The sequence below is a fragment of the Dermatophagoides farinae genome, chromosome 4 (genome assembly GCF_024713945.1).
Source record: "Dermatophagoides farinae isolate YC_2012a chromosome 4, ASM2471394v1, whole genome shotgun sequence".
Lineage (NCBI taxonomy): Eukaryota > Metazoa > Arthropoda > Arachnida > Sarcoptiformes > Pyroglyphidae > Dermatophagoides > Dermatophagoides farinae.
The window spans coordinates 3713580-3737327 of record NC_134680.1 but is presented as its reverse complement, the minus strand read 5'-3'; the positions used below and the strand labels follow the sequence as shown (position 1 = coordinate 3737327).

Genomic DNA, 23748 nt, shown 5'->3' with positions numbered 1-23748 from the left:
CAGTTCAGAATCGAGAAAATAACAAATCCCAACTAACACAACCAGTTCAGAATTTAAAATTCAAAATCGAGAATATAACAAGTCCTACCTAACACGTCCAGTTCAGAATCAAGAAAATGACAAATCCAACCGATCTGCAAGAATTTTAATTGATTCGTACTCTTCTGTTCTTGCAATTCTGAAAATAAATCATTTTCAACAAAGATATTGATGAGCAACCAGCAAAAGATCAAAATACGACTTACGTTGAGGCTTATATTAATTGATTTTATCGATAATTCACAATTTTCACAAATTTATAAATAAAACAAATGAATTTTATTCGAAATCACCATAAAAACAAATCGGATAGAATAAATAGCACAACTGACACAGAACATATGTTCCGCTCTCTCAATGACCATATTCATACCTTGAAAGTAAATATGAATAATTTTAGAATTTCTATCACTTGTGTTATGAATCGTGATAATTCGTGATGAATTCTGAATTGATTGTGTTAGGTTGGATTTGATGTTTTCTCGATTTTGAATTTTGAATTCTGAACTGGTCGTGTTAGTTTGGATTTGATGTTTTCTCGGTTTTGAATTCTGAACTGGTCGTGTTAGTTTGGATTTGATGTTTTCTCGGTTTTGAATTCTGAACTGGTCGTGTTAGGTTGGATTTGATGTTTTCTCGATTTTGAATTCTGAACTGATCGTGTTAGTTTGGATTTGCCATTTTCTCGATTCTGAACTGGTCGTGTTAGTTTGGACTTGTTATTTTCTCGATTTTGAATTTTAAATTCTGAACTGGTTGTGTTAGGTTAGATTTGATGTTTTCTCGATTTTGAATTTTGAATTCTGAACTGATCGTGTTAGGTTGGATTTGCCATTTTCTCGATTCTGAACTGGTCGTGTTAGGTTGGATTTGTTATTTTCTCGATTCTCAACTAGACGTGTTAGGTTGGATTTGTTATTTTCTGGATTTTGAATTTTAAATTCTGAATTGATTGTGTTAATTTGGACTTGTTATTTTCTGGATTTTGAATTTTGAATTCTGAATTGATTGTGTTAGTTTGGACTTGTTATTTTCTCGATTTTGAATTTTAAATTCTGAACTGGTTGTGTTAGGTTAGATTTGATGTTTTCTCGATTTTGAATTTTGAATTCTGAACTGATCGTGTTAGGTTGGATTTGCCATTTTCTCGATTCTGAACTGGTCGTGTTAGGTTGGATTTGTTATTTTCTCGATTCTCAACTAGACGTGTTAGGTTGGATTTGTTATTTTCTGGATTTTGAATTTTAAATTCTGAATTGATTGTGTTAATTTGGACTTGTTATTTTCTGGATTTTGAATTTTGAATTCTGAATTGATTGTGTTAGTTTGGACTTGTTATTTTCTCGATTTTGAATTTTGAATTCTGAACTGATCGTGTTAGGTTGGATTTGTCATTTGTGATGTTGATTGTTGCAAATTTGTCGACACAATATTTTTTTAATTTAATATTTTTCCTCAAATTATGTTGGTGCTTTGGTGGGCCGCACAAAAAGTTGCAATGGGCCGCATGCGGCCCGCGGGCCGCAGGTTGCCGACCCCTGGTGTAGAACATTACATCCGAAACCAAATTTTTGATTGCCAAATTGGCATTTTCTACTATATCTTTTGTCCTTTTCAAATTGTGGACATCATTTTCTGATTCAATTCTTGGAATGGATTCTAAATCCTTTTTGATTTCTAGAATTGCGCATTGAGGATCGTCAAACTTTGCACAAATTCTAGTCCAAATTTCCGATAACGATAACCGTTGTCCAATGAGATTCATGACCAATCTTTCCGGTTCATTTTTCATTGTCTTCAACAACATCGACTTCTTTAAATCTTCCGAGATCGATGTGTTGTCAATCAACAGATTTTTGATCATGATCTTGTATGCATTCCAAAATGCGAATTTACCATCAAAAGTCGGTAACTGATCCATCTTAACTGGTCGACATCTATTCGATAATGATGTATCCGCTAAATCGTGGACGATTGTATTGAACCGGGTTGAACTACGATGAACACTACCAGTACCGTTCAGATCATCAAATTGATTTCGAACCACTACCGCATTCATCTTTTTGATATGTTCAATATACAAATCTAATTTCGTGTTGTAGTCGCTCATCCTTTTTAATTCCTCTTCGGGAATTTCTTCTTCTCCGACTAGCTCGATCAATTTCTGGTTCAATTCATCTAATTCAGAACGTAATAGTTCTGTCCGAGCCATGTCCCAACGTCTTACATGAAGAAGGGATACATTACTTCTGGCCGAAGCCAATCGTTGCTTCACATCATCCGGAATTGTCAACATATTTTACTATATGTTGATCGTAACAGTACCGTCCAAAATTCAATACGTTTCCAAGAAGTAACCGTTATCCAAATATTCAAATTTCCAAAATCAATACCGGTGATACAATACTAAAACCAAATTTCAAAAATTCGCGATACGAGTACCACGATCCGAATCAATTTCAATATATTCGCAACCACAAATTGATCACGATCCAAATACAAATCAACTGTCGTAACCAATGTATTACGTCTTTGTCCAAATTTTGCGATAATTAAGCTACGTCCAAAACGTGAAAACGACAATCGTACCCAATATTACATCCAAGTCTAAGTCCAAAATTCTCGTAATGATTGAGCTACGTCCAAAAGCTGTCGATATCACAACAATCGTAACCAGTAAATTATCACGATCCAAAATCTTCGTAATACTTGAATTACGTCAAAGTCAATATTCGAAATCAATAGATGATCACGATCACAGTACAAATCATTTAATAAATGTGAAAAAATAACCAAGACAAACTTCTTAGTTAAATAAACGTAGTTTATTAAATGATTGTATCTTAATACAATTCAAAAATCAAAATAAATACAATAAATACAAAAAACTTCAAAAACAAAGCACATGTACAATTTTTCAGGCTGAACACACACTTGCTCGCTCTTTTTCTGTAGGATTAGCCGCCAAAAGCAAGGCCCGTTCATCGAGGACGACCCGCTTCACGACAGATAATACAGATGAGTTATATATCATTTTTAAGCTAAATAAACGTGAAATAAAACGCTTTTAATTTTATAAAAATTGAATGAATAGTTTTGAAATTATTCATCTTCAAGTAAATATCCTATATATAGGATGATGGGCATTAATGGGTTAATATAAAAAATAGTCAGTGTTGGGGGTGGATAGTGGTTTGCGCACAATCACTTATAAATTTGCCTCCCCCTCGCTTATAAAACCTATTTGTTGGGGAGGATGGTGATATGGACCATAATTGTTCAATCATTTATAAATTTGCCCCCCAATTATTTATTAAACAAATTAATCTCGAGTATCAAAATATGACTTTATTGATCGAACGAAAAAAACGAATTAATAATTACAACTATCATTTAAATCACACAACACTTCATGTGTTGACTTTTTGGCCACATTACAAGTGAACACTATATCTGATCCTTTTACCGAAGTTAAATGAGCAAATTGTTTCAAAAGTAATGGTGATTCTGTTAGAAAAAAACAGAGGAAATAAATTAATTCAAGTCAAGTGAATTCAATTAGTTTTAACTTACCATTTCCGTTAATAATTAACGTGTGGAATATTAACAAAATGATGAATTGAATAGACCATTTTAAAATGATATGACCACTAAACCGACAAAACATTTTGAAAAATGCCTTATGATTATTATGATGAACAGAAAGAGACAGCATTATGTGAAAACAATCAAACAATGGTAAATTTAGATAAAAAAAATAATGATTTAAAACTGAATCAATAGCGCCGCGTTTTGGCCGAAAACATGATCAAAAACAAACAAACAAACGGAAAAACAAACAACTACCTTTCACTTGAAGCAATGTCCATTGAATATCGATTCCAAACTGATTGCCTACGATACAGGAATAATTTCCAGAATCAGAAGCTTTCAATTTCAAAATGGTTAAAAATGATAGAAAATTATCTGTTTTAATCTGATATGATAATTCCGGATTTCTATGTCTAAGTAATTCTTATTCATTTTTAAACCATTTGAACGATAGTGGTGTTGAACCACTGATAACCGAACATGGAATATTCAATACTGATCCTTCAGATTGATTCAATTCTGTTGAAAACAATTTAGAAATTCGAGGCGCATCTGAAGGGAAAACAAGGGATTTACATTAGAAACGTAAAATTAGAAAAAAAATTCTCCAACCTTTTGAAGCATAAATAACCGTAAATGAAATACAGAAAAACAGCAACAATTTAAACATTGTGAATGTTTTTAAACATTTCACAACACATCACAACAACAACAAAATGATAAACAATTCAAGTAGAAAAAAATGAAGATGACCAGAAAAAATTAATTTTTGGTAAAACAAATTATGCATTAAAAGGGCCACCTATTGGTCAAGCAAATCACGATTATAATAAATAGCAATCAAACCTTGTATGACAAGTTTTGTTGTAATCGAATCAGTACCATGAACATTCCTGTCATTACATGTATAGGTTCCGGTATCATTTGAATTAAGACGTTTGAATACAATCGATGACATTGTATCATAATTATCAATTTTATATTCAATCGAAGATAATTTCTTATGATCATATTTGTACCATTCAAAAAATATTGATGTCGATCCTGATGAAATGGAACATGGTAATATGTATGATGAATCAATGGAAAGATTAATTTCAGATGAAGGAAATTTATTCAAAATTGGTTTGGCTAAAATTATTATCGAAAATAATTATTCAGAAACATCGAAAACAAAAATTCAAATGAATTACCAGCAGCAATTGAATGAAAGTAAAAAGTTGAAAAAATCACCGTTAATAAAATTATTATTGTTAATAAATCAATGGTTTCTCCCTCAGTCCTGTTCATTAATATACATTGTTTGTGAAATGTTGCGTAATGGTTTACTGCCTTTGGCAACATTACAAGTCAACACAAGGTCTGAACCTTTGGTTTGTTCATTTTTTGAATAAAGTTTAACGAGTACTGGAGATTCTAGATTTAAAAAGATAAAAAATTGAATTAATTGAAGCAATGAATAATTGACAAACAGACTTACCATCTCTGTGAACAGATGAAATAAAAATGATCAAAGCGAAAAACTTGGAAATAAAATTCAGCATTTTCACAGGCAAATTTCTTGTAACCAAACATTGAATGTGAGTAACACAATCGAAAAAAGTATTTTGGACAGAAAATTCAAAATCAAGTTTTGAATAAGATAATTAGCGCCGCGTTTTGGTGAAAATTATGATGAAAAATTTAGAATTTAATCTAAACCTCAAATTCGATACCACAATTAAATTAAAAGCAAACCTTGTCTTGTTTTTTTTGTAATCGAATCACGATTATCTCCTTGATGCCATCGTAATGAAATAGAATTTGACGTGGTTTCCTTTTGCAATTAGAAGTTGTGCAGGTGGTATATCTCCATCAAGTGTACGTTTCAGCACTACTTGTGATTGTGGTCCACTTCCGGCCAAAATTTAAGTTTTAACAAAGATTTCATATTTTGTTCCATGTGATAGGTCACGTAGGAAATATTCATAAACCTCGTTTTCAATTTGATTAACTTCTGCACAGAGACACAGAGACGAAAGTCTGCGGTGTACACTGCAAGGTGAAATTTATCATAACATGAGACATACCCGAAATATTGGTTAACATTTGTCAGTACCAAATAATCATCATAACTCGATATGGTTGAGAATTTCATGATCATTTCATCAAAAATGAACAAGACGAAACTTGAGAAAAAACGAGCATTTTTGCACAAAGACAGCGAGTACAAAAAGTCAACACATAAAGTGTTGTGTGATTTAAATGATAGTTGTAATTATTAATTCGTTTTTGTCGTTCCATCAATAAAGTCATATTTTGATACTTGAGATTAATTTGTTTAATAAATAATTGGGGGGCAAATTTATAAGTGATCGGACAATTATGGTCCCTACCACTATCCTCCCCAACAAATAGGTTTTATAAGCGAGGGGGAGGCAAATTTATAAGTGATTGTCCACTATCCACCCCCAACACTGACTATTTTTTAAATTATTTATGCGCAAGTGTGTATGTGTATATAAATAATTGGGGGGCAAATTTATAAGTGATTGTCCACTATCCTCCCCAACAAATAGGTTTTATAAGCAAGGGGGAGGCCAATTTATAAGTGATTGTCCACTATCCACCCCCAACACTGACTATTTTTTAAATTATTTATGCGCAAGTGTGTATGTGTATATAAATAATTGGGGGGCAAATTTATAAGTGATTGTCCACTATCCTCCCCAACAAATAGGTTTTATAAGCGAGGGGGAGGCAAATTTATAAGTGATTATGCGCAAACCACTATCCACCCCCAGCACTGACTATTTTTTATATTAACCCAGGCGGCCGCGATGGGATTTGAACCGACGTCGAATGTGTATATGCGTGTATATGTGTTAATGTGTGTAAATGGGGGAGGCAAATTTATAAATGATGGGGTAATTTTCCCCCAGACCATTATCCTCCCCCATAATATAGAACGTAATTATGGTCGTATATAACAATCATATTTTACGACATTACAGAAATACTTCGCTTAACGCTGCCCCGATTAGCGCTGTTTCGATATAACGCTTTGCAATTACATTACATTGCAATACATTGTTACATTGTATATGAAGAGTAAAAATGCATTATGTAAATTATGCAAAAATAACCCCGCTTTGCGCTGTTGTTTCGCTTTACGCTCAATATTTTTGGAACGTAACCCCGCGTTAAGCGGGGTATTACTGTATATTTGTATTATATCACTGTATATATGTAGCATTACTGGCTGCGCATGCTCCTGCCTATTTCTACTTTCCCCTATTTCGACCGAGAATGTCGGTGAGAGAGAACGAGCACGTTTTTCAGCCGAAAATTCCGAGTCAGGAACACTAACACACACAACTCGGCAACAAATAAAAATTCGATTTTCACAAACGATCCCACGACATATTTATTATTAAATATTGTTCGTTTTGCATTCAATTGATTCTCACTACAACAATGGTTCATCATTATTATCAATTTGTAGAAACCATAAAGGTGATAGTCCAATTGTATCAGTAAAAAAGATGAATAGGTTTGTTAAATATTTATGTTTCAAATTAAATTGGTTATAATTTTTTTTCTGTTAGCTGTTCGCTATTTTTAGGCATTGGTAATCTTTTGGTTTTGTTTCCATTATTACGTTATTTTGCCTATTTTCAATCATACAACATTCTCTTATTGTAACATTGAAGAAATCTTTTCCAAACGTTTTGCGGTTCTGTCTCTGTGCATTTTTAGTTTATGGGTTAGTGTAATTGTTCATCATTAGTTTATTAAAAAAATTGTTTAAAAATTTTATCATTTTACAGAGGATTTTGTTTTTGTGGTTGGGTCGTTTTTGGTCCTCATCATCTCAAATTTCGTACGATTAGTTCAACATTGGAATGTTTGTTTTCACTTATAAACGGTGATGATATGTTTGCTACATTTTTTTCCACTTATGTGAAAAAAGTCTTATATGGTGGTTTAGTCGCATTTATCTTTATCTTTTCATTTCATTGTCCATATATGTGATAGTCTCGTTGTTCATTGCCATAATACTCGATGCATACGAACGGTTCCTATTTTTTTTTTAATAACATGAAAACTTTTTTTAATTTTTATTTATGATTGAAATTTTTGAAAACAAAATTTTAAAAATACTTGCGCATTCACTGTCTGATCAGACAATTTGCATCTTATTTCTTAAAGATCAATGTCATTGGAGACAGTGAAGCGCAAATGATGGTTTTAACAGCAATTGGTTCAAAAAAAAAAAAAATACTTAAAACAATAATGTGCAACAATTGATTGATAATATATAATCATAAAATTTGAATTAGTAATTAAAAAATGCGAAATAAAAGAAAAGTATCACATATTTTGTTGTGTATGTCAGGGAATTTTATGAAAACCATAACAATCCCACAGATCGAAATCGAATGATCGAGCATCAAAGGATGCGACAAACATTCATAAACATGTAAATGTAAATATAATTTGTTAGAATTACATTTGTTCTTTAAGTGTATCGAGCAATATTAATATTGCTCGATACACTTCTGGTAGATAAATTTTATGTTTATGTTGTATTATTTGTTATTGTAATACAATTTGTTGTAATAAAATTGTTATATTGTGGTTATGTTGTAACGTCAATAAAAATAGTATCGAATTATCGAATATTCGGAGTATTGATTTTTATGATACTGAATCAAATGATCCAAATTCATAAATTGTTTATGTAAAACTGTTGGAATTATTTGTTCAATAATTCCAACACTCCTCTTGTGGAAATAAAGATTGGAACGTCACAAAAACTACAACAAATGACTTGACTTCCAACTTTGACCATAGAAAGGTTCCCTTTACCGCAATATCGATATGGTTGCCTTTCTAGGATTAAACCAGTCCACGTCTATGACTTGCTCTTTGAACAAATTTCCAATCATATGATATCTAAAAACGATATATTTCAATCTTGAGGCAACAGCCACTTGTTTTTATCATCAAATGTTATTGGTGAAATCAATAGCTGAACCGATGCAGAAGCAAATGATGTCATTAGACCATCCATTTTTTTAGGTAATAACCATTTGCCTAGTAGTCTTTTTAAAACCTTTTGGTTTTTGAAAAAAGTAGGAGCTTCACTGTCTTCGATGACATTGATCAATAGTGGACCAATAAGCTCGCCAATGATTTTTGAAACAATGACAATTGGCTATTTGTCCGTTATATTGAAAATCAAAATCAAGTGTCGTGTTTCGTGGACGATGTAAATAAAAATTTTTGCTTGATTTGATGAATCCACCACTAGTGTATCGAGCAAAATTTAATTTAGCTGTGAATTTTGAATGGAAATCAATTACCACTAATAATGGGATCCTATTTGTGTAATCATATACACTTGTAGCGTTATTATTAATACAATTTAATGATGATAAAATATTGCCAAAAATCCTTGTTGTGAAAACAATTGTTTCAGCACCATTTATATCTTGATGTGGGATCAGAAACGTTCTTCCACGGCCATTGTTAAAAAAAATTATTTCATCACTTTCCATATTGATTTCGATTTTAATAATGGTCATTTTTTGATCACAAATTTTATCATCAGCAATATTTACAAGAATTTCATCAAAAATTTTATATAATTGGGGCACATATGAAACATCACGTAAAACCATTCCATCTTGACTGTCATACCCACATTTGCTAATGATAATAAGATTTATCAATTAAATGATTGAATTCTTAATGATCAAAAGATATCTTACCTTGGTGACTTTCTCAACGGATCCAATATTTGGACGTAACAAGATATGTTCTATCTGACATGGCTCGTCTATTCGACTTTTTTGACTACTGCCTTGTGCCTGTGTGAATGGATGAAAAATTAGAAAATTAGCAGATTATCGAAGGATTTCATTACAATATTTCTGCAGACAAATTGATAAGAATATTTTGTTTGCAAAAACAATCGCCGTCGTTGTTGTAGACAAAATGAACAATTCAATGACATCCTGAGATTTTATTAATCTAATTAATCGAATTGGATTCATTCGATCAGAATTTTTCTATACTAATAGCTAAATAATTAAAACAATGAAAAATTATATTGATGATGAAATTTCATCATCATCAACAGCATCATAAATGATATGATGCTAAATATATGTTTTATATGGAAAATATTTGTATTTTGATTCCACTACCACTATCAACAATTTGATGATAAATTTATGATCAATAATCGAATGACACACACGCATACAAACCTTCAGAGGTCTATTGGGAAAATCATCCATTATAAGGGAAAAAAATTTTATCGTTGGCTTTTTCTTTCAATCTCACTAATTTGTTGATGAATGATTATGTGTGTATGTTTTTTGGCAGATCGATGATGATGAAATTACAAAACCAAAAAAAAATTTAGTTGAAAACGAACAAAGAAAATCTGCTTGTTGGTTAAAATATTGATAATATTTGCTTCGCTATTGTTTATTTGGTTATTTTAACCAATAACCCTGCTTAAGTAGAAATAGTTTACTGCGATCAAAATTTCATTATTATTCCTATTCTCAATAAAAAAGAATATGAATTTTTTTTCAATACTAAAATGTTAATCATTATTAAAATTCGATCAAAAGATTTTCTTAACGAGTGATGGACACCAGCCAGCCAATATGCGAACAAATGCAACATGTTCTGCTATCGATCTAAATAATCAATTGGATAACCCAAATGATGTTCAACATCATCAACTGAAACAGGCTGGATCAATAATAACACAGCAGCCGGATCATCGTCATCATCCAGAACAACGTATTAATCGTATGGATCGATGTTGTTTATATCCAATTATATCATCAACAACAACAACAATAACAACGCTGTTGCGAACAAAGACAAAGATATCGCTAACGACGACAACAACGACAACGACAACATAAAATTTTCGTCGAATTAATTCGAAATCTATTTCATTGTATAAATAATTACCAGAATCGACCGACACATCGAAATGGTTCACTGCACAGTTTAGGTGTATGTGTGAATGGTCAACAAAAATTTCAGATCCATTTAGATGATCGATTAACAAACATGATAAGTTTTTTTCAATTTCTGATAAAGTTAACTAATTTTTTTTATTGGTCAAATTTTAGTATCAATCAATTGGATCCTACCACCTGTTTAACTATGAAACTTATGATAAATCACGTATGATGCTACTAAAAGAAATCTACGAATGTTTCAAAGGTTTTGGATTTGGTTGAAAAAATCATAAACCACAACATTGATTTGATCTAATAGATTGATCTTAATTGTGATTATATTTGCAAAACAAAGCAAAAAATTCTTTTTGTTGGTTCATAAATTGCTCAAAAATTATTTTAAAAATACATTTTCAAACAAAACAACCATTCTGTCTCGTTCTTTTTTTTGTCTCTTTGTCTCACTATCTGTATTCTCTCATTTGAACATTAAAAATCATTATTATTGGTCATTGAGTTAAAAGTGAAATGAATATGGCAAATATTTAAAATTTTCATCTTCTAAAACATGTGAATATTGACGGGTAACTTACTATCTTGGTGGAAATATCGTCGTTTGACATCAAATTCTAAAATTCGAGTATGGCCAACAAATGATCTTGATTATCAGCAGCCGGGGTGTTAATGCCATTGTAATAATATGTGTAATTATGCGAATGAAACGATCAGTTAATTTCAAACAGAGCTTTTCTTAATTAAATGATATGATTTTCCATGAAAGATACAGTTTGAAAATTTAATGATGTAGCTAAAAGAATGAAAAAAAAGATAGTAATTGAATAAATATTAGAATTTCGATATATTTTGAACAAAGAAAGCTTAGAATGGAATTACTTGCTTTTTAAAAAAAATTTAAAAAAAAAATAAAAAAAAATTTGGGGGTGGTTTCTCAATACCACTCTTCTTTGTTGATCTTTGATTTAGCAAACATAACAAACAAACGAACCGTTTAGGGAATTTTTTAAAAGATGATCTTTATTCATAAACGACTTTAAACATAATGAAATAATTAAAACAACAGTTTATAGGAAAACAGACAAATAGTTTTAAAAAAATGAAATAACGCCAGATCATGATCGTTTTCTTTTGACCGCTGACTCGTTTCTTGTCATCGGTTAGTTTTTATTGTAAACCAGTCTATACATGAACATTATTATTTCCTTCTATTGATAATTGTTCAGGAAAAGTTTGGGCCAAAGAAATATAATCATGTTCAAAACATTTTCACAGACGAATAATTAAGATTGTTGGTTGGTTCAAATCGTTGGTAGATCTGGTTCTGATTGTATCGGTCTTTTTGATTGAACTATAAGATGATGATCCTCTGTCGATTTACACAGAAAGAATCAAATTGAACTGATTTGACTATCATGAATGATCACTAGGACCAAGAGCCAAAATAGATGAAAGGGCCTTGTAGTCTTATAGGTTTTTTTCCTCGAAATGAACAACGGTAGTAAAATTGCATTAGAGAATTGATGACTGAAACTACCCTTTGCTGCTGCCATAACCATAACTAGAACCATCAACATTTCTAACCGAAAAGCTTGCATGTCTGTCCATCAACTTGGAATGGTCAACCATTCGTATCGTAAGCAGGTGGAGCTAAAATTGGAATAAAAAGTTTGGTTATTCAAAAATTTGACACAATGAAATAACCAAAGTTTACTTACCTGATGATTGTGTTATTGTTATGATACCTGTGTCATTTGGTGCGATGCAGTCAGTGAGTGTAGTACATTATAAAATTGAATGTCGATTTTTTAGATATATCACTATCACAATATATGGACAGCGAGACTGAAACGACAATACAAATAATCTTAGTTCACGTATAGAATTCGGTGGTGGATTTGTTTGAGCACAAAGAATCATATCCATTGATGTTTTCAATAATAAACTGTGTTCGATCATATGACGAATGATCAAGGTAGCCATTGGAATAGAACCAGGAAAAATAAAGCATTGTGATGATATTTCCAACAAACGACTTATGCCATTCTTTTCGACGAAAAAGCATACATTCTATGTATCAACAGAAAACATGATTTGTCGATTTCTGGATATCGTATACAGTTTGATATGCTGACCAACGAATTGTATCATTTATCAAAATGTTTCCATATAAGACAACAATTTGACGATTAATAATCAATCAATAGAATTGATGATGCCACATCCATTTTTGGTAAGTCGAAATTGATCGTTTTTTGTTTCTCATATGTAATAATCCACAAATATGATCCATTTTCCAACATATCAATAAGATGATTCAACGATTATATGATTGAGCAATTTGTTTAGCACATAAATTCTTTGTTTCATTATTAAACAGAATAAGACAAGTAGATGAATTCGTGTATGATTGAAAGTTGATAGTCATGTTTCAATATGTCAACAAGGATATTATCCGTGAATGAATTGATGATTACATTCTTTCGAAATGAAATTTCGTTGACCAAAGGTTTATCCTTATTTTTCGGTTCTGTTTTTCCGATTGTTTAGATTTATTTTCAAACATTATTAGATTTATTATGCTGTTCATTGGCCGACTCTTCGAAAAAAAAACTAGAGTAAAAAAAGATAATGTTAGTGGAAAAGCAAATTTTGAAAAATAATAAAATTCTAGAAATCGAATTGATCAATTATAGTTACTTTAGCACCATTTTTATCTGGATAGAACAAAATTAGTGACCACACAAAGATCGAAAATGTCCATACAGCCTTTGAATACGTGTTGGAACTTGCATTGATAGTTAAAACAACTTGACAAAAATCGAGGAAACATAGAACATATCTTGTTACGTCTGTAGCGGAACGTCATATATGAATGAAGATAAAATATAAAAAAGCACATGTATCGAACTTTTGTCAGAGAGTGATGAGTGTTTGTCATATTAAATTATATTGATTTTTTTGATTTTTGTGAATTTAAAAACGATACCAACATATGGTACGTAATCTATTTTTAATCATTGTAATTATAATTTATTATTCAATAATTCAATTCCAGAAATAAAGTTTATAAATTGTGAATGTTACATACGTCCAAATATTGGATCCGTTGAGAAAGTCACCAAGGTAAGATATCTTTTGATCATTAAGAATTCAATCATTTAATTGATAAATCTTATTATCATTAGCAAATGTGGGTATATGACAGTCAAGATGGAATGGTTTTACGTGATGTTTCATATGTGCCCCAATTATATAAAATTTTTGATGAAATTCTTGTAAATATTGCTGATGATAAAATTTGTGATCAAAAAATGACCATTATTAAAATCGAAATCAATATGTAAAGTGATGAAATAATTTTTTTTAACAATGGCCGTGGAAGAACGTTTCTGATCCCACATCAAGATATAAATGGTGCTGAAACAATTGTTTTCACAACAAGGATTTTTGGCAATATTTTATCATCATTAAATTGTATTAATAATAACGCTACAAGTGTATATGATTACACAAATAGGATCCCATTATTAGTGGTAATTGATGGTTCCATTCAAAATTCACAGCTAAATTAAATTTTGCTCGATACACTAGTGGTGGATTCATCAAATCAAGCAAAAATTTTTATTTACATCGTCCACGAAACACGACACTTGATTTTGATTTTCAATATAACGGACAAATAGCCAATTGTCATTGTTTCAAAAATCATTGGCGAGCTTATTGGTCCACTATTGATCAATGTCATCGAAGACAGTGAAGCTCCTACTTTTTTCAAAAACCAAAAGGTTTTAAAAAGACTACTAGGCAAATGGTTATTACCTAAAAAAATGGATGGTCTAATGACATCATTTGCTTCTGCATCGGTTCAGCTATTGATTTCACCAATAACATTTGATGATAAAAACAAGTGGCTGTTGCCTCAAGATTGAAATATATCGTTTTTAGATATCATATGATTGGAAATTTGTTCAAAGAGCAAGTCATAGACGTGGACTGGTTTAATCCTAGAAAGGCAACCATATCGATATTGCGGTAAAGGGAACCTTTCTATGGTCAAAGTTGGAAGTCAAGTCATTTGTTGTAGTTTTTGTGACGTTCCAATCTTTATTTCCACAAGAGGAGTGTTGGAATTATTGAACAAATAATTCCAACAGTTTTACATAAACAATTTATGAATTTGGATCATTTGATTCAGTATCATAAAAATCAATACTCCGAATATTCGATAATTCGATATACTATTTTTATTGACGTTACAAAATAACCACAATATAACAATTTTATTACAACAAATTGTATTACAATAACAAATAATACAACATAAACATAAAATTTATCTACCAGAAGTGTATCGAGCAATATTAATATTGCTCGATACACTTAAAGAACAAATGTAATTCTAACAAATTATATTTACATTTACATGTTTATGAATGTTTGTCGCATCCTTTGATGCTCGATCATTCGGATTTCGATCTGTGGGATTGTTATGGTTTTCATAAAATTCCCTGACATACACAACAAAATATGTGATACTTTTCTTTTATTTCCTATTTTTTAATTACTAATTCAAATTTTATGATTATATATTATCAATCAATTGTTGCACATTATTGTTTTAAGTATTTTTTTTTGAACCAATTGCTGTTAAAACCATCATTTGCGCTTCACTGTCTCCAATGACATTGATCTTTAAGAAATAAGATGCAAATTGTCTGATCAGACAGTGAATGCGCAAGTATTTTTAAAATTTTGTTTTCAAAAATTTCAATCATAAATAAAAGTTTCTTAAATAAAAATTAAAAAAAGTTTTCATGTTATTAAAAAAAAAATAGGAACCGTTCGTATGCATCGAGTATTATGGCAACGAGACTATCACATATATGGACAATGAAATGAAAAGATAAAGATAAATGCGACTAAACCACCATATAAGACTTTTTTCACATCAGTGGAAAAAATGTAGCAAACATATCATCACCGTTTATAAGTGAAAACAAACATTCCAATGTTGAACTAAGCGTACGAAATTTGAGATGATGAGGACCCAAAACGACCCAACCACAAAAACAAAATCCTCTGTAAAATGATAAAATTTTTAAACAATTTTTTTTTATAAACTAATGATGAACAATTACACTAACCCATAAACTAAAAATGCACAGAGACAGAACCGCAAAACGTTTGGAAAAGATTTCTTCAATGTTACAATAAGAGAATGTTGTATGATTGAAAATAGGCAAAATAACGTAATAATGGAAACCAAACCAAAAGATTACCAATGCCTAAAAATAGCGAACAGCTAACAGAAAAAAAATTATAACCAATTTAATTTGAAACATATAAATATTTAACAAACCTATTCATCTTTTTTACTGATACAATTGGACTATCACCTTTATGGTTTCTACAAATTGATAATAATGATGAACCATTGTTGTAGTGAGAATCAATTGAATGCAAAACGAACAATATTTAATAATAAATATGTCGTGGGATCGTTTGTGAAAATCGAATTTTTATTTGTTGCCGAGTTGTGTGTGTTAGTGTTCCTGACTCGGAATTTTCGGCTGAAAAACGTGCTCGTTCTCTCTCACCGACATTCTCGGTCGAAATAGGGGAAAGTAGAAATAGGCAGGAGCATGCGCAGCCAGTAATGCTACATATATACAGTGATATAATACAAATATACAGTAATACCCCGCTTAACGCGGGGTTACGTTCCAAAAATATTGAGCGTAAAGCGAAACAACAGCGCAAAGCGGGGTTTTTTTTGCATAATTTACATAATGCATTTTTACTCTTCATATACAATGTAACAATGTATTGCAATGCAATGTAATTGCAAAGCGTTATATCGAAACAGCGCTAATCGGGGCAGCGTTAAGCGAAGTATTTCTGTAATGTCGTAAAATATGATTGTTATATACGACCATAATTACTTTCTATATTATGGGGGAGGATAATGGTCTGGGGGAAAATTACCCCATCATTTATAAATTTGCCTCCCCCATTTACACACATTAACACATACACACGCATATACACATTCGACGTCGGTTCAAATCCCATCGCGGCCGCCTGGGTTAATATAAAAAATAGTCAGTGTTGGGGGTGGATAGTGGTTTGCGCATAATCACTTATAAATTTGCCTCCTCCTCGCTTATAAAACCTATTTGTTGGGGAGGATAGTGGACAATCACTTATAAATTTGCCCCCCAATTATTTATATACACATACACACTTGCGCATAAAGTAATTTAAAAAATAGTCAGTGTTGGGGGTGGATAGTGGTTTGCGCATAATCACTTATAAATTTGCCTTCCCCTCACTTATAAAACCTATTTGTTGGGGAGGATAGTGGACAATCACTTATAAATTTGCCCCCCAATTATTCATATACACATTTACACTTGCGCATAAAGTAATTTAAAAAATAGTCAGTGTTGGGGGTGGATAGTGAACAATCACTTATAAATTTGCCTTCCCCTCACTTATAAAACCTATTTGTTGGGGAGGATGGTGGTATGGACCATAATTGTCCAATCACTTATAAATTTGCCCCCCAATTATTTACATACACATTTATAATATCTAAATTTTCTTCTAAATTTAATTGTATAATAATACATACCAGTACACAGGGCCGAGAAAATCGCGAGGCCTTAAATTTTTATCATAGGCGAAAAAAAGAAATTGGTGAAATATTCGAAAAACACCGAGAAGCTATTGATTCACTGGCGGCAAAAAATATTGATGAAGTGTTGGCGGGACTGGTAAAAATTTGTAAAACATCAGATACATTTGCAAACAGGAAAATAAGTCATGAGATAAAAACAATTATGACATTTCATTTTTAAAATTTTTATATTTCGAGAAATTGAACTTTGAACTTTCATCCTATATATAAGATCATGGGCACACAAACAACAAAAATTGCATATTGTATTGGATATTATTGTTATTTCATCAAATACAATTGATATATTTGGTTTTTCTCATAGAAATCATTTTATAAATCAAAAATACATCAATTTGCAGTGTCTTTATTTTATAATTGACTATAATATGATTTAAAATCATTTAAACAGAAACCTTTGTTGTACAAGACCCATTGATACTCTGGTTTTTTTATACAAACATGGCATGTCCTTTGTTTGTGATCTGATATCTTGATGATGAAATGATTCATTGTATTCAAAAATTGTCTTGGTCGACCAAGATTTTTAATTTTGAAAATGAGTCCAATGAGAAATAAATTTTTGCAATTGACCTTTTATGTTCTATAATTGAACAGGAATGTGAACTCGATCCCGAATGTTTGTAATTAACTTTATTGAAAAAGAACGATTTGTGAAAAAATGAAAAACATCAATTTATTGATTTACGTGTGTGTGTGTGTTTCTGTCTTGTGTTTCTCTTGTTGGCGCGAAATTCGTTGAGCGCGCTCGGCTCTGGCACCATTCATAGATAACGATTTTTTACCGAATTATGCTGCAATAATAAAGTTGGATAGAGTACCGAGAGATTAATTAGCACGACATGAAAATAACGCAAGTTTATTTCATAAACGGAATAATTTTTATTTCAATTAAACACAAAGACAGAAAATATGAATATACTTCAATCAAGGCAAATCATTCAATGATCATAATATATAAAAATTGGAGTGAGCTCAAAGAACATATTTTTAAACTATGAGCAAGAGAGTACATTCATAAATATCATTACACCCCCTTTTCAGATGGACTCTCTTGGTCTTCCACGAGCTGGTACAGATCAGAATCAGAACAATCACCGATATACGATTTCATTTGATTAGCATGCACGATAATCTTTTTCTGATTATGACCAATAATTTCAAATTGCTTTCATCACTGCCGCCATAAAGCCTTTCTTCACTGCCGCCATTCAGCCTTAACCCGAATTGTTCTTGGGTTTGAAAAAGGTTTAGATTGTTAGTTCCAACAAAATTTTGCCCCATTTTGATTATGGTTGGCATTAAAAATACATCAATTTGTAGCGTATTTATTTTATAATTTACTATGATATTATTTAAAATCATTTAAGCAGAAACTTTTGTTGTACAAGATCCATTGATACGGTGATTTTTTTACAAACATGGCATGTCCTTTGTTTGTGATCTTGTATCTTGATGATGAAATGATTCCCTGTATTTAATAATTCATCACTGGTATAAATAGTTTAAGTTTTATTGAATTAGAAAATTGATGGCACACTAAATTAAAGATAACATGAAATTTCGAGTAGATATTAACAAAATAAAATAATAAAAAAATCAATGTTTATCTGGTCGTCCGTTGTCGTCTTTTTTCGTCGTCCTCATCGTCGCTGCCCAGAAAACCAACTGCTGCTCTGTGATCACACCACGCTGCTTTCCATTATCTCGATCGCCCTCTCACGGGGTCCATTCATTGATGTCGTCACTCCTTACTATTTTCACCAATCACCGAGGCTAAAATGTCTTGGTCGACCAAGATTTTTAATTTTGAAAATGAGTCCAATGATAAATAAATTTTTGAAATTGACCTTTTATATTCAAGAAATTTTTTTTTCTCTTGGGTCTACAATACAATAAAATGCATGAATCGGTGAATGAATGGTTAAATCGATTGAATTAGTGAATAGCAAAAAATACTACTTCCTCGATTTTATTGATAAATGGTAATTAGAAATATTTTACTAAACAACATCTCCCATATTACTCAAATAATCCAAAATCAACTTTGGCTGTTTGATGGTCATGTTTTTTTGTTGTTACGACCATCGTTTTAGACTGATTTGTGAATCGATTCCAGTATTGTTCGAAAGCCTGAATATCTTTTTATTTGAGCATTGAAAATATTTACATCTAATTGAATAGCATTACAATATTATTAAATCTTAAAATTACGAATATATACAAATAATTACATATAAAAGAGTTTGGTCCAATACACATTCAGTTTATTTTATATCATGTTTATTCCTGGGAGCTATCCATGGTTCTCTTTAACACCTGACCTTGGATATACGCTTGGAATTTCTCTGTTAACCCCATGCCTTTCTGAAGTATCCTGTGACCAAACCATCCCACGTCAATACAATTAGCACTGTGGTCACTTTACTTTCATACATAGATTTCAGTTCGTTGGACAGCAGTTCGTCAATCCTCTTGTTCAAAATAACATATAGAAATTGGCATAGAAATTCTTAGGGTTACCATACGTATAGGATGATGGGCATTAATGGGTTAATCAATGTAGGCCAATAATAGTGGATGAAATTTATTATTAGTCCTGTAATATGCGTACCGTCTTGTAACAGAAACAAGGCGAACTTCGAGAAAAAGACGTTTGTATTTAAAAATATTTATTGAATAATTAAAATGAAAAATGAATATGAAAAATATGGAAATAATAGCTTAAACAATGATTGCTGGATACGTTGATAATAATGATTCATGGAAGGTTGTTTGAATGAAAAGGAATCCAGACGACGGTATTGAGAGAACTATGTAGATTACTTGATAATATTTCGAATAACATGAGATGACCACTTTGAGACGGAAAATATCTAGACGTGAAGACCAGGACATGAATACATGAATGTAACACTAGAAAAACATAATCAATAAACACAAGAACAAGCAAATACTCACAAGAAAGGAGATGATCTTGTCATCATGTCTTTGTCTTTTATATGTTTGTGATCTGTCAATGCTGATCAACAGTTCAAGCTTCTTTCTTTCTTCAGCTGTGAAGCCTCTTCAAATAATCCGTTACAGTCTGGATCTTGGTCTGTCATGATCATTAATCGACCGTATCGCAGTGATTTCATGCTTTCTTCTGTTGTATATTTTATGTTGTATTTTAGTCCAAGTATTTCCACTAAACATTTTATATCAACATTTCCCATTATTTGTTTTTTGTTAGCTTCTCGTACGTTTATGAATTTTCCATTCAAGGGGAAAATGCCAAATTTGTTGCGGTTACAACACTGATTCCACTATTAACGATCGTATGCGCTGAATCTCCTTCGGTCACTATCAATGTACATTCAAGCGAATTCATTGATCCAGCATCATATGCATCTTCTAATTTTGGTAATTTTGAAATGATCCGAGAAGTTGATTCATTTGTTTTTTCTGCGATCTTTTTTATTTCGTTAATTTTTCCTCTTTTTCAATATCGTCGACTAATGGATCATGATTATGCTCTTTTTTTTGATAATGGTGTTTCCATTATTCGATTGTCGTTTACTATGATTCGTTTTTTGCAAAAAAGCTGATTACATTTGTAATATTGCGTTGAAAAAGAAGGCAAACTTTGCACACTAACAGTTAAATTGTTTTGAAAGATTGGTATGTCGCAATGTCGACAAGTTTTTTAATCGAATTTGAACTTTATTGAGAAACCGAAATCACTAGGTGTGTTCGAGTGTGTGTGTTCAACTATATGCGGACTCGGAATTTTCGGTTGGAAACATGCTCGTTTCTCTCACCGACATTCTCGGTCGAAATAGGAAGAGGTGGCAATAGGCAGGAGCGTGCGCAGCCAGTTGACTGCTACAGGTAAAAGTTTTCAGAGTACACTCATACCCCGCTTAACGCTGCCCCGTTTAACGCTGATTCGATATAACGCTGTATAATTACCCTACATTGCATTACATTGTTACATTGTATATGAAGGGTAAAAATGCATTATGTAAAGATAGCCCCGCTTAGCGCTGTTTCGCTTAACGCTCAGAATTTTTGGAACGTAACCCCCGCGTTAAGCGGGGTATTACTGTAGTTTTTTTCTGTGTAAGGAACACATACGTGCTGTGCCACGACCTTTCATATATAACGTGTTATTTTTCGCTATTTTTTATTGCGCTAATTTACTTAGCTATCTTTTATTTTTTGGCTCAATTCAATGGTTGGCTATTTTCAGTTTTGACTATTTTTAGACTTTGCTGTTTTCAGATTTGGCTGTTTTCTGCCTTGGCTATTTCCAATTTGGCTATTCTAACCCGCAACCCTATTTGATGCAGAAGCTGCATCAACGCGCGAAGCTTAAACAATTTTTAAAAAAGCATTAACAAAGCTACATCTCACTACTTCAGAAACTTTTTACCGACAGATGACGCTGAAAGCATTCTCGAAAAGCACTGCTCAAAGGCATTCCCTACTGTTGGATGTATACACACAGACACTAATTGGCTTACTCTTTTATATAAAGTAATGATAATAATAATGATAATGAATTTAATTTATTATGGTATTAAGAGCATCAAAAAATACAAATGGAAATAAAAAGTTAAATATGTATCAAATTTTCGTCTTGTTGTTCGGCAACGTCGAACAACTCATTTAAATCCTTATCATGACACGGGCGTTCTGCTCTAGCATCTATGAGCACCGTTTCACACGTTCTTTTGATTGTTATGTATTGAAGGTAAGCTTGTAGCCTTTTATCCACCCCAATTTTCTGTAGGTGTTTTCGGTGGTGGTGGGTTACTAGTCCGTCCCAAGTGATCACGACAGGAATCTGGAAGACTTTTGCATGATAAGTCATTTCTAGCTCATTAGCTAGTAGTTCGTATTTACGTCCTTTTTCGATTTCGGTTTCTTTTAGGCGGTCTTTGTTTGTAACTCCAACTTCAATTAGCCATATTATATTAATAATAATGATAATGATAATGATGATGATATGATGATGATGATGATTTCGATCAAAATAGTGTACATCAAACAAACAATTTTAACTTCCGGGATGAATATGTATTCTGATGGAATAAAAATTCTTCACACAATGTACACAATGAATACACACAAGTCTTACCAAGCTTCTTTTTATACGTATCTTTTATGGTAATCACAGAAAAAAAACTGAAAGAATTCTTTAGCTGTTGCATTGAATAATGGCAATTAGGATGGAGAGATTTAGTTTGAAGTGTGCATGTGGATTGACTGCCACACTTTTTTTCCATCCATCGCCACAAACACACACACACACACACACACACACACACACACACACACACACACACACACACACACACACACGATATGATTGAATTTTTTTTCATTTATTGGCCAAAATGTGAATAACAACAAGTGAAAACACAGACACACTCACTGATGAGCCGAAACCAATAAATATTTGGAAATATATCCTTTTTGATTTTGACAACAACAACAACAACAACAACAACGGCATCATAACTAAAAAGTCTGGTAAATGTTTTTCTTTTGATATGGTCATTTTTCTATCAATTTTGGTTTAAAATTTTATCATTTTTTTTTTGGTTCGTTTTAATTATCCAAATGTGTCCAAATTATTAGGAAATTTAGAAAATACTGTCGTTTTTTGTATAACATTTTTGAACGACTGTTACAAAAATATGGTAAAGGTTTCGACATCGGGCATGACCTCGATTTATTCTTCGATGACCATGCTTTAATTTAAGAATAAATTTTTTCCAACTTTGACCACCGGAAGTGGTGGCTGGCCTCTGTTTTTCGACCCATTAAAAATCAAAATTTTAACCATTTTGATTTTTGCTCGTGGTGACCCCGAACAAAGAGTTAAAATTCATCTGACCAATCAATGCAAATTCCACATGTCCTGGGAGTTGAAAAAAATTATGGGCGTAATTTTTCCTCAACTCATCCTTTCTCAAGAGCGGATCAAAATCCGGTCGGTCGCTATCACCCACTGTGTTATTCAGCCATAGGAAAAATATGCGTCAAAATGAAATTTTTAAAAAATTTTGATCAATTATCGCACGACACGTTTTCCGCTAACCAAAAAGTCAACAAAAAAATTTGGTTGACCAAAAATTCCAAATTTTTTCCAATTTTGAAAATCGCATAACCGTCCATGCAATTCATGTGCCGTCAGCCACTCTGCCAATGGCATTGCCCATTGAAATTGCTAGCAGTCTATATTGAATGTTGATAGCGGCCGACCGGATTTTGATCCGCTCTTGAGAAAGGATGAGTTGAGGAAGAATTATGCCCATAATTTTTTTCAACTCCCAGGACATGTGGAATTTGCATTGAGTGGTCAGATGAATTTTAACTCTTTGTTCGGGGTCACCACGAGCAAAAATCAAAATGGTTAAAATTTTGATTTTTAAT

At 31.9% G+C, this 23748-nt stretch overlaps 2 protein-coding genes and 5 long non-coding RNA genes across 10 annotated transcripts; 2 read left to right on the top strand and 5 right to left on the bottom strand.

The window, feature by feature from the left end:
• Positions 1-3367: 3367 nt before the first annotated feature.
• On the bottom strand, positions 3368-4300 carry LOC124495031 (pro-neuregulin-1, membrane-bound isoform). Its single transcript, XM_075730115.1, is given in 3 exon segments — positions 3368-3546; positions 3886-4182; positions 4243-4300. Coding segments are annotated over 3 exon segments (489 nt in total). The 3' UTR covers positions 3368-3412.
• A 1656-nt stretch (positions 4301-5956) lies between these two features.
• On the top strand, positions 5957-7733 carry LOC124490078 (uncharacterized). Its single transcript, XR_012832181.1, has 3 exons — positions 5957-7162; positions 7218-7375; positions 7440-7733. It is a non-coding gene; the product is annotated as an uncharacterized LOC124490078 (long non-coding RNA).
• A 449-nt stretch (positions 7734-8182) lies between these two features.
• Positions 8183-11406, bottom strand: LOC124492790 (uncharacterized). Of its 3 annotated transcripts, none has more exons than XR_012832177.1 (3): positions 11198-11406; positions 9387-9485; positions 8183-9324 (listed from the first exon to the last, which is right to left on the bottom strand). XR_012832177.1 is itself a non-coding variant. In XM_047055794.2 (3 exons), the coding sequence occupies exons 1-3, from the start codon at positions 9629-9631 to the stop codon at positions 9310-9312; spliced, it is 204 nt and encodes a 67-aa protein (XP_046911750.2). In that variant the 5' UTR covers positions 9632-9869; the 3' UTR covers positions 8183-9309. The 3 variants fall into 3 exon arrangements, 1 of the variants encoding a protein (XP_046911750.2); XR_012832178.1 differs by lacking the exon at positions 11198-11406 and adding an exon at positions 9888-10146; XM_047055794.2 differs by lacking the exon at positions 11198-11406 and adding an exon at positions 9542-9869.
• On the top strand, positions 10141-11133 carry LOC124492795 (uncharacterized). Its single transcript, XR_012832186.1, has 2 exons — positions 10141-10720; positions 10776-11133. It is a non-coding gene; the product is annotated as an uncharacterized LOC124492795 (long non-coding RNA).
• Positions 11407-11612: 206 nt separating the features above from the next.
• LOC124492793 (uncharacterized) lies at positions 11613-16274 on the bottom strand. 2 transcript variants are annotated; one of them, XR_012832180.1, is made up of 7 exons: positions 15982-16273; positions 15767-15924; positions 15001-15701; positions 13711-14860; positions 13320-13626; positions 12338-13232; positions 11613-12269 (listed from the first exon to the last, which is right to left on the bottom strand). It is a non-coding gene; the product is annotated as an uncharacterized LOC124492793 (long non-coding RNA). The 2 variants fall into 2 exon arrangements; XR_012832179.1 differs by having other exon boundaries at positions 13711-15701; positions 15982-16274.
• A 3703-nt stretch (positions 16275-19977) lies between these two features.
• On the bottom strand, positions 19978-21109 carry LOC142597453 (uncharacterized). Its single transcript, XR_012832187.1, has 2 exons — positions 20284-21109; positions 19978-20198 (listed from the first exon to the last, which is right to left on the bottom strand). It is a non-coding gene; the product is annotated as an uncharacterized LOC142597453 (long non-coding RNA).
• A 747-nt stretch (positions 21110-21856) lies between these two features.
• Positions 21857-22586, bottom strand: LOC124490101 (uncharacterized). Its single transcript, XR_006958844.2, has 2 exons — positions 22448-22586; positions 21857-22391 (listed from the first exon to the last, which is right to left on the bottom strand). It is a non-coding gene; the product is annotated as an uncharacterized LOC124490101 (long non-coding RNA).
• Between the last annotated feature and the right edge of the window lie 1162 nt (positions 22587-23748).

Coding starts and splice junctions, on each gene's coding strand:
- LOC124492790 (XM_047055794.2), bottom strand. CDS start 9,631: ATGTCATTGAATTGTTCATTTTGTCTACAACAACGACGGCGATTGTTT. Junction 9,486..9,541: donor AATTTGTCTGCAGAAATATT/GTAATGAAATCC, acceptor CCATTCACACAG/GCACAAGGCAGTAGTCAAAA.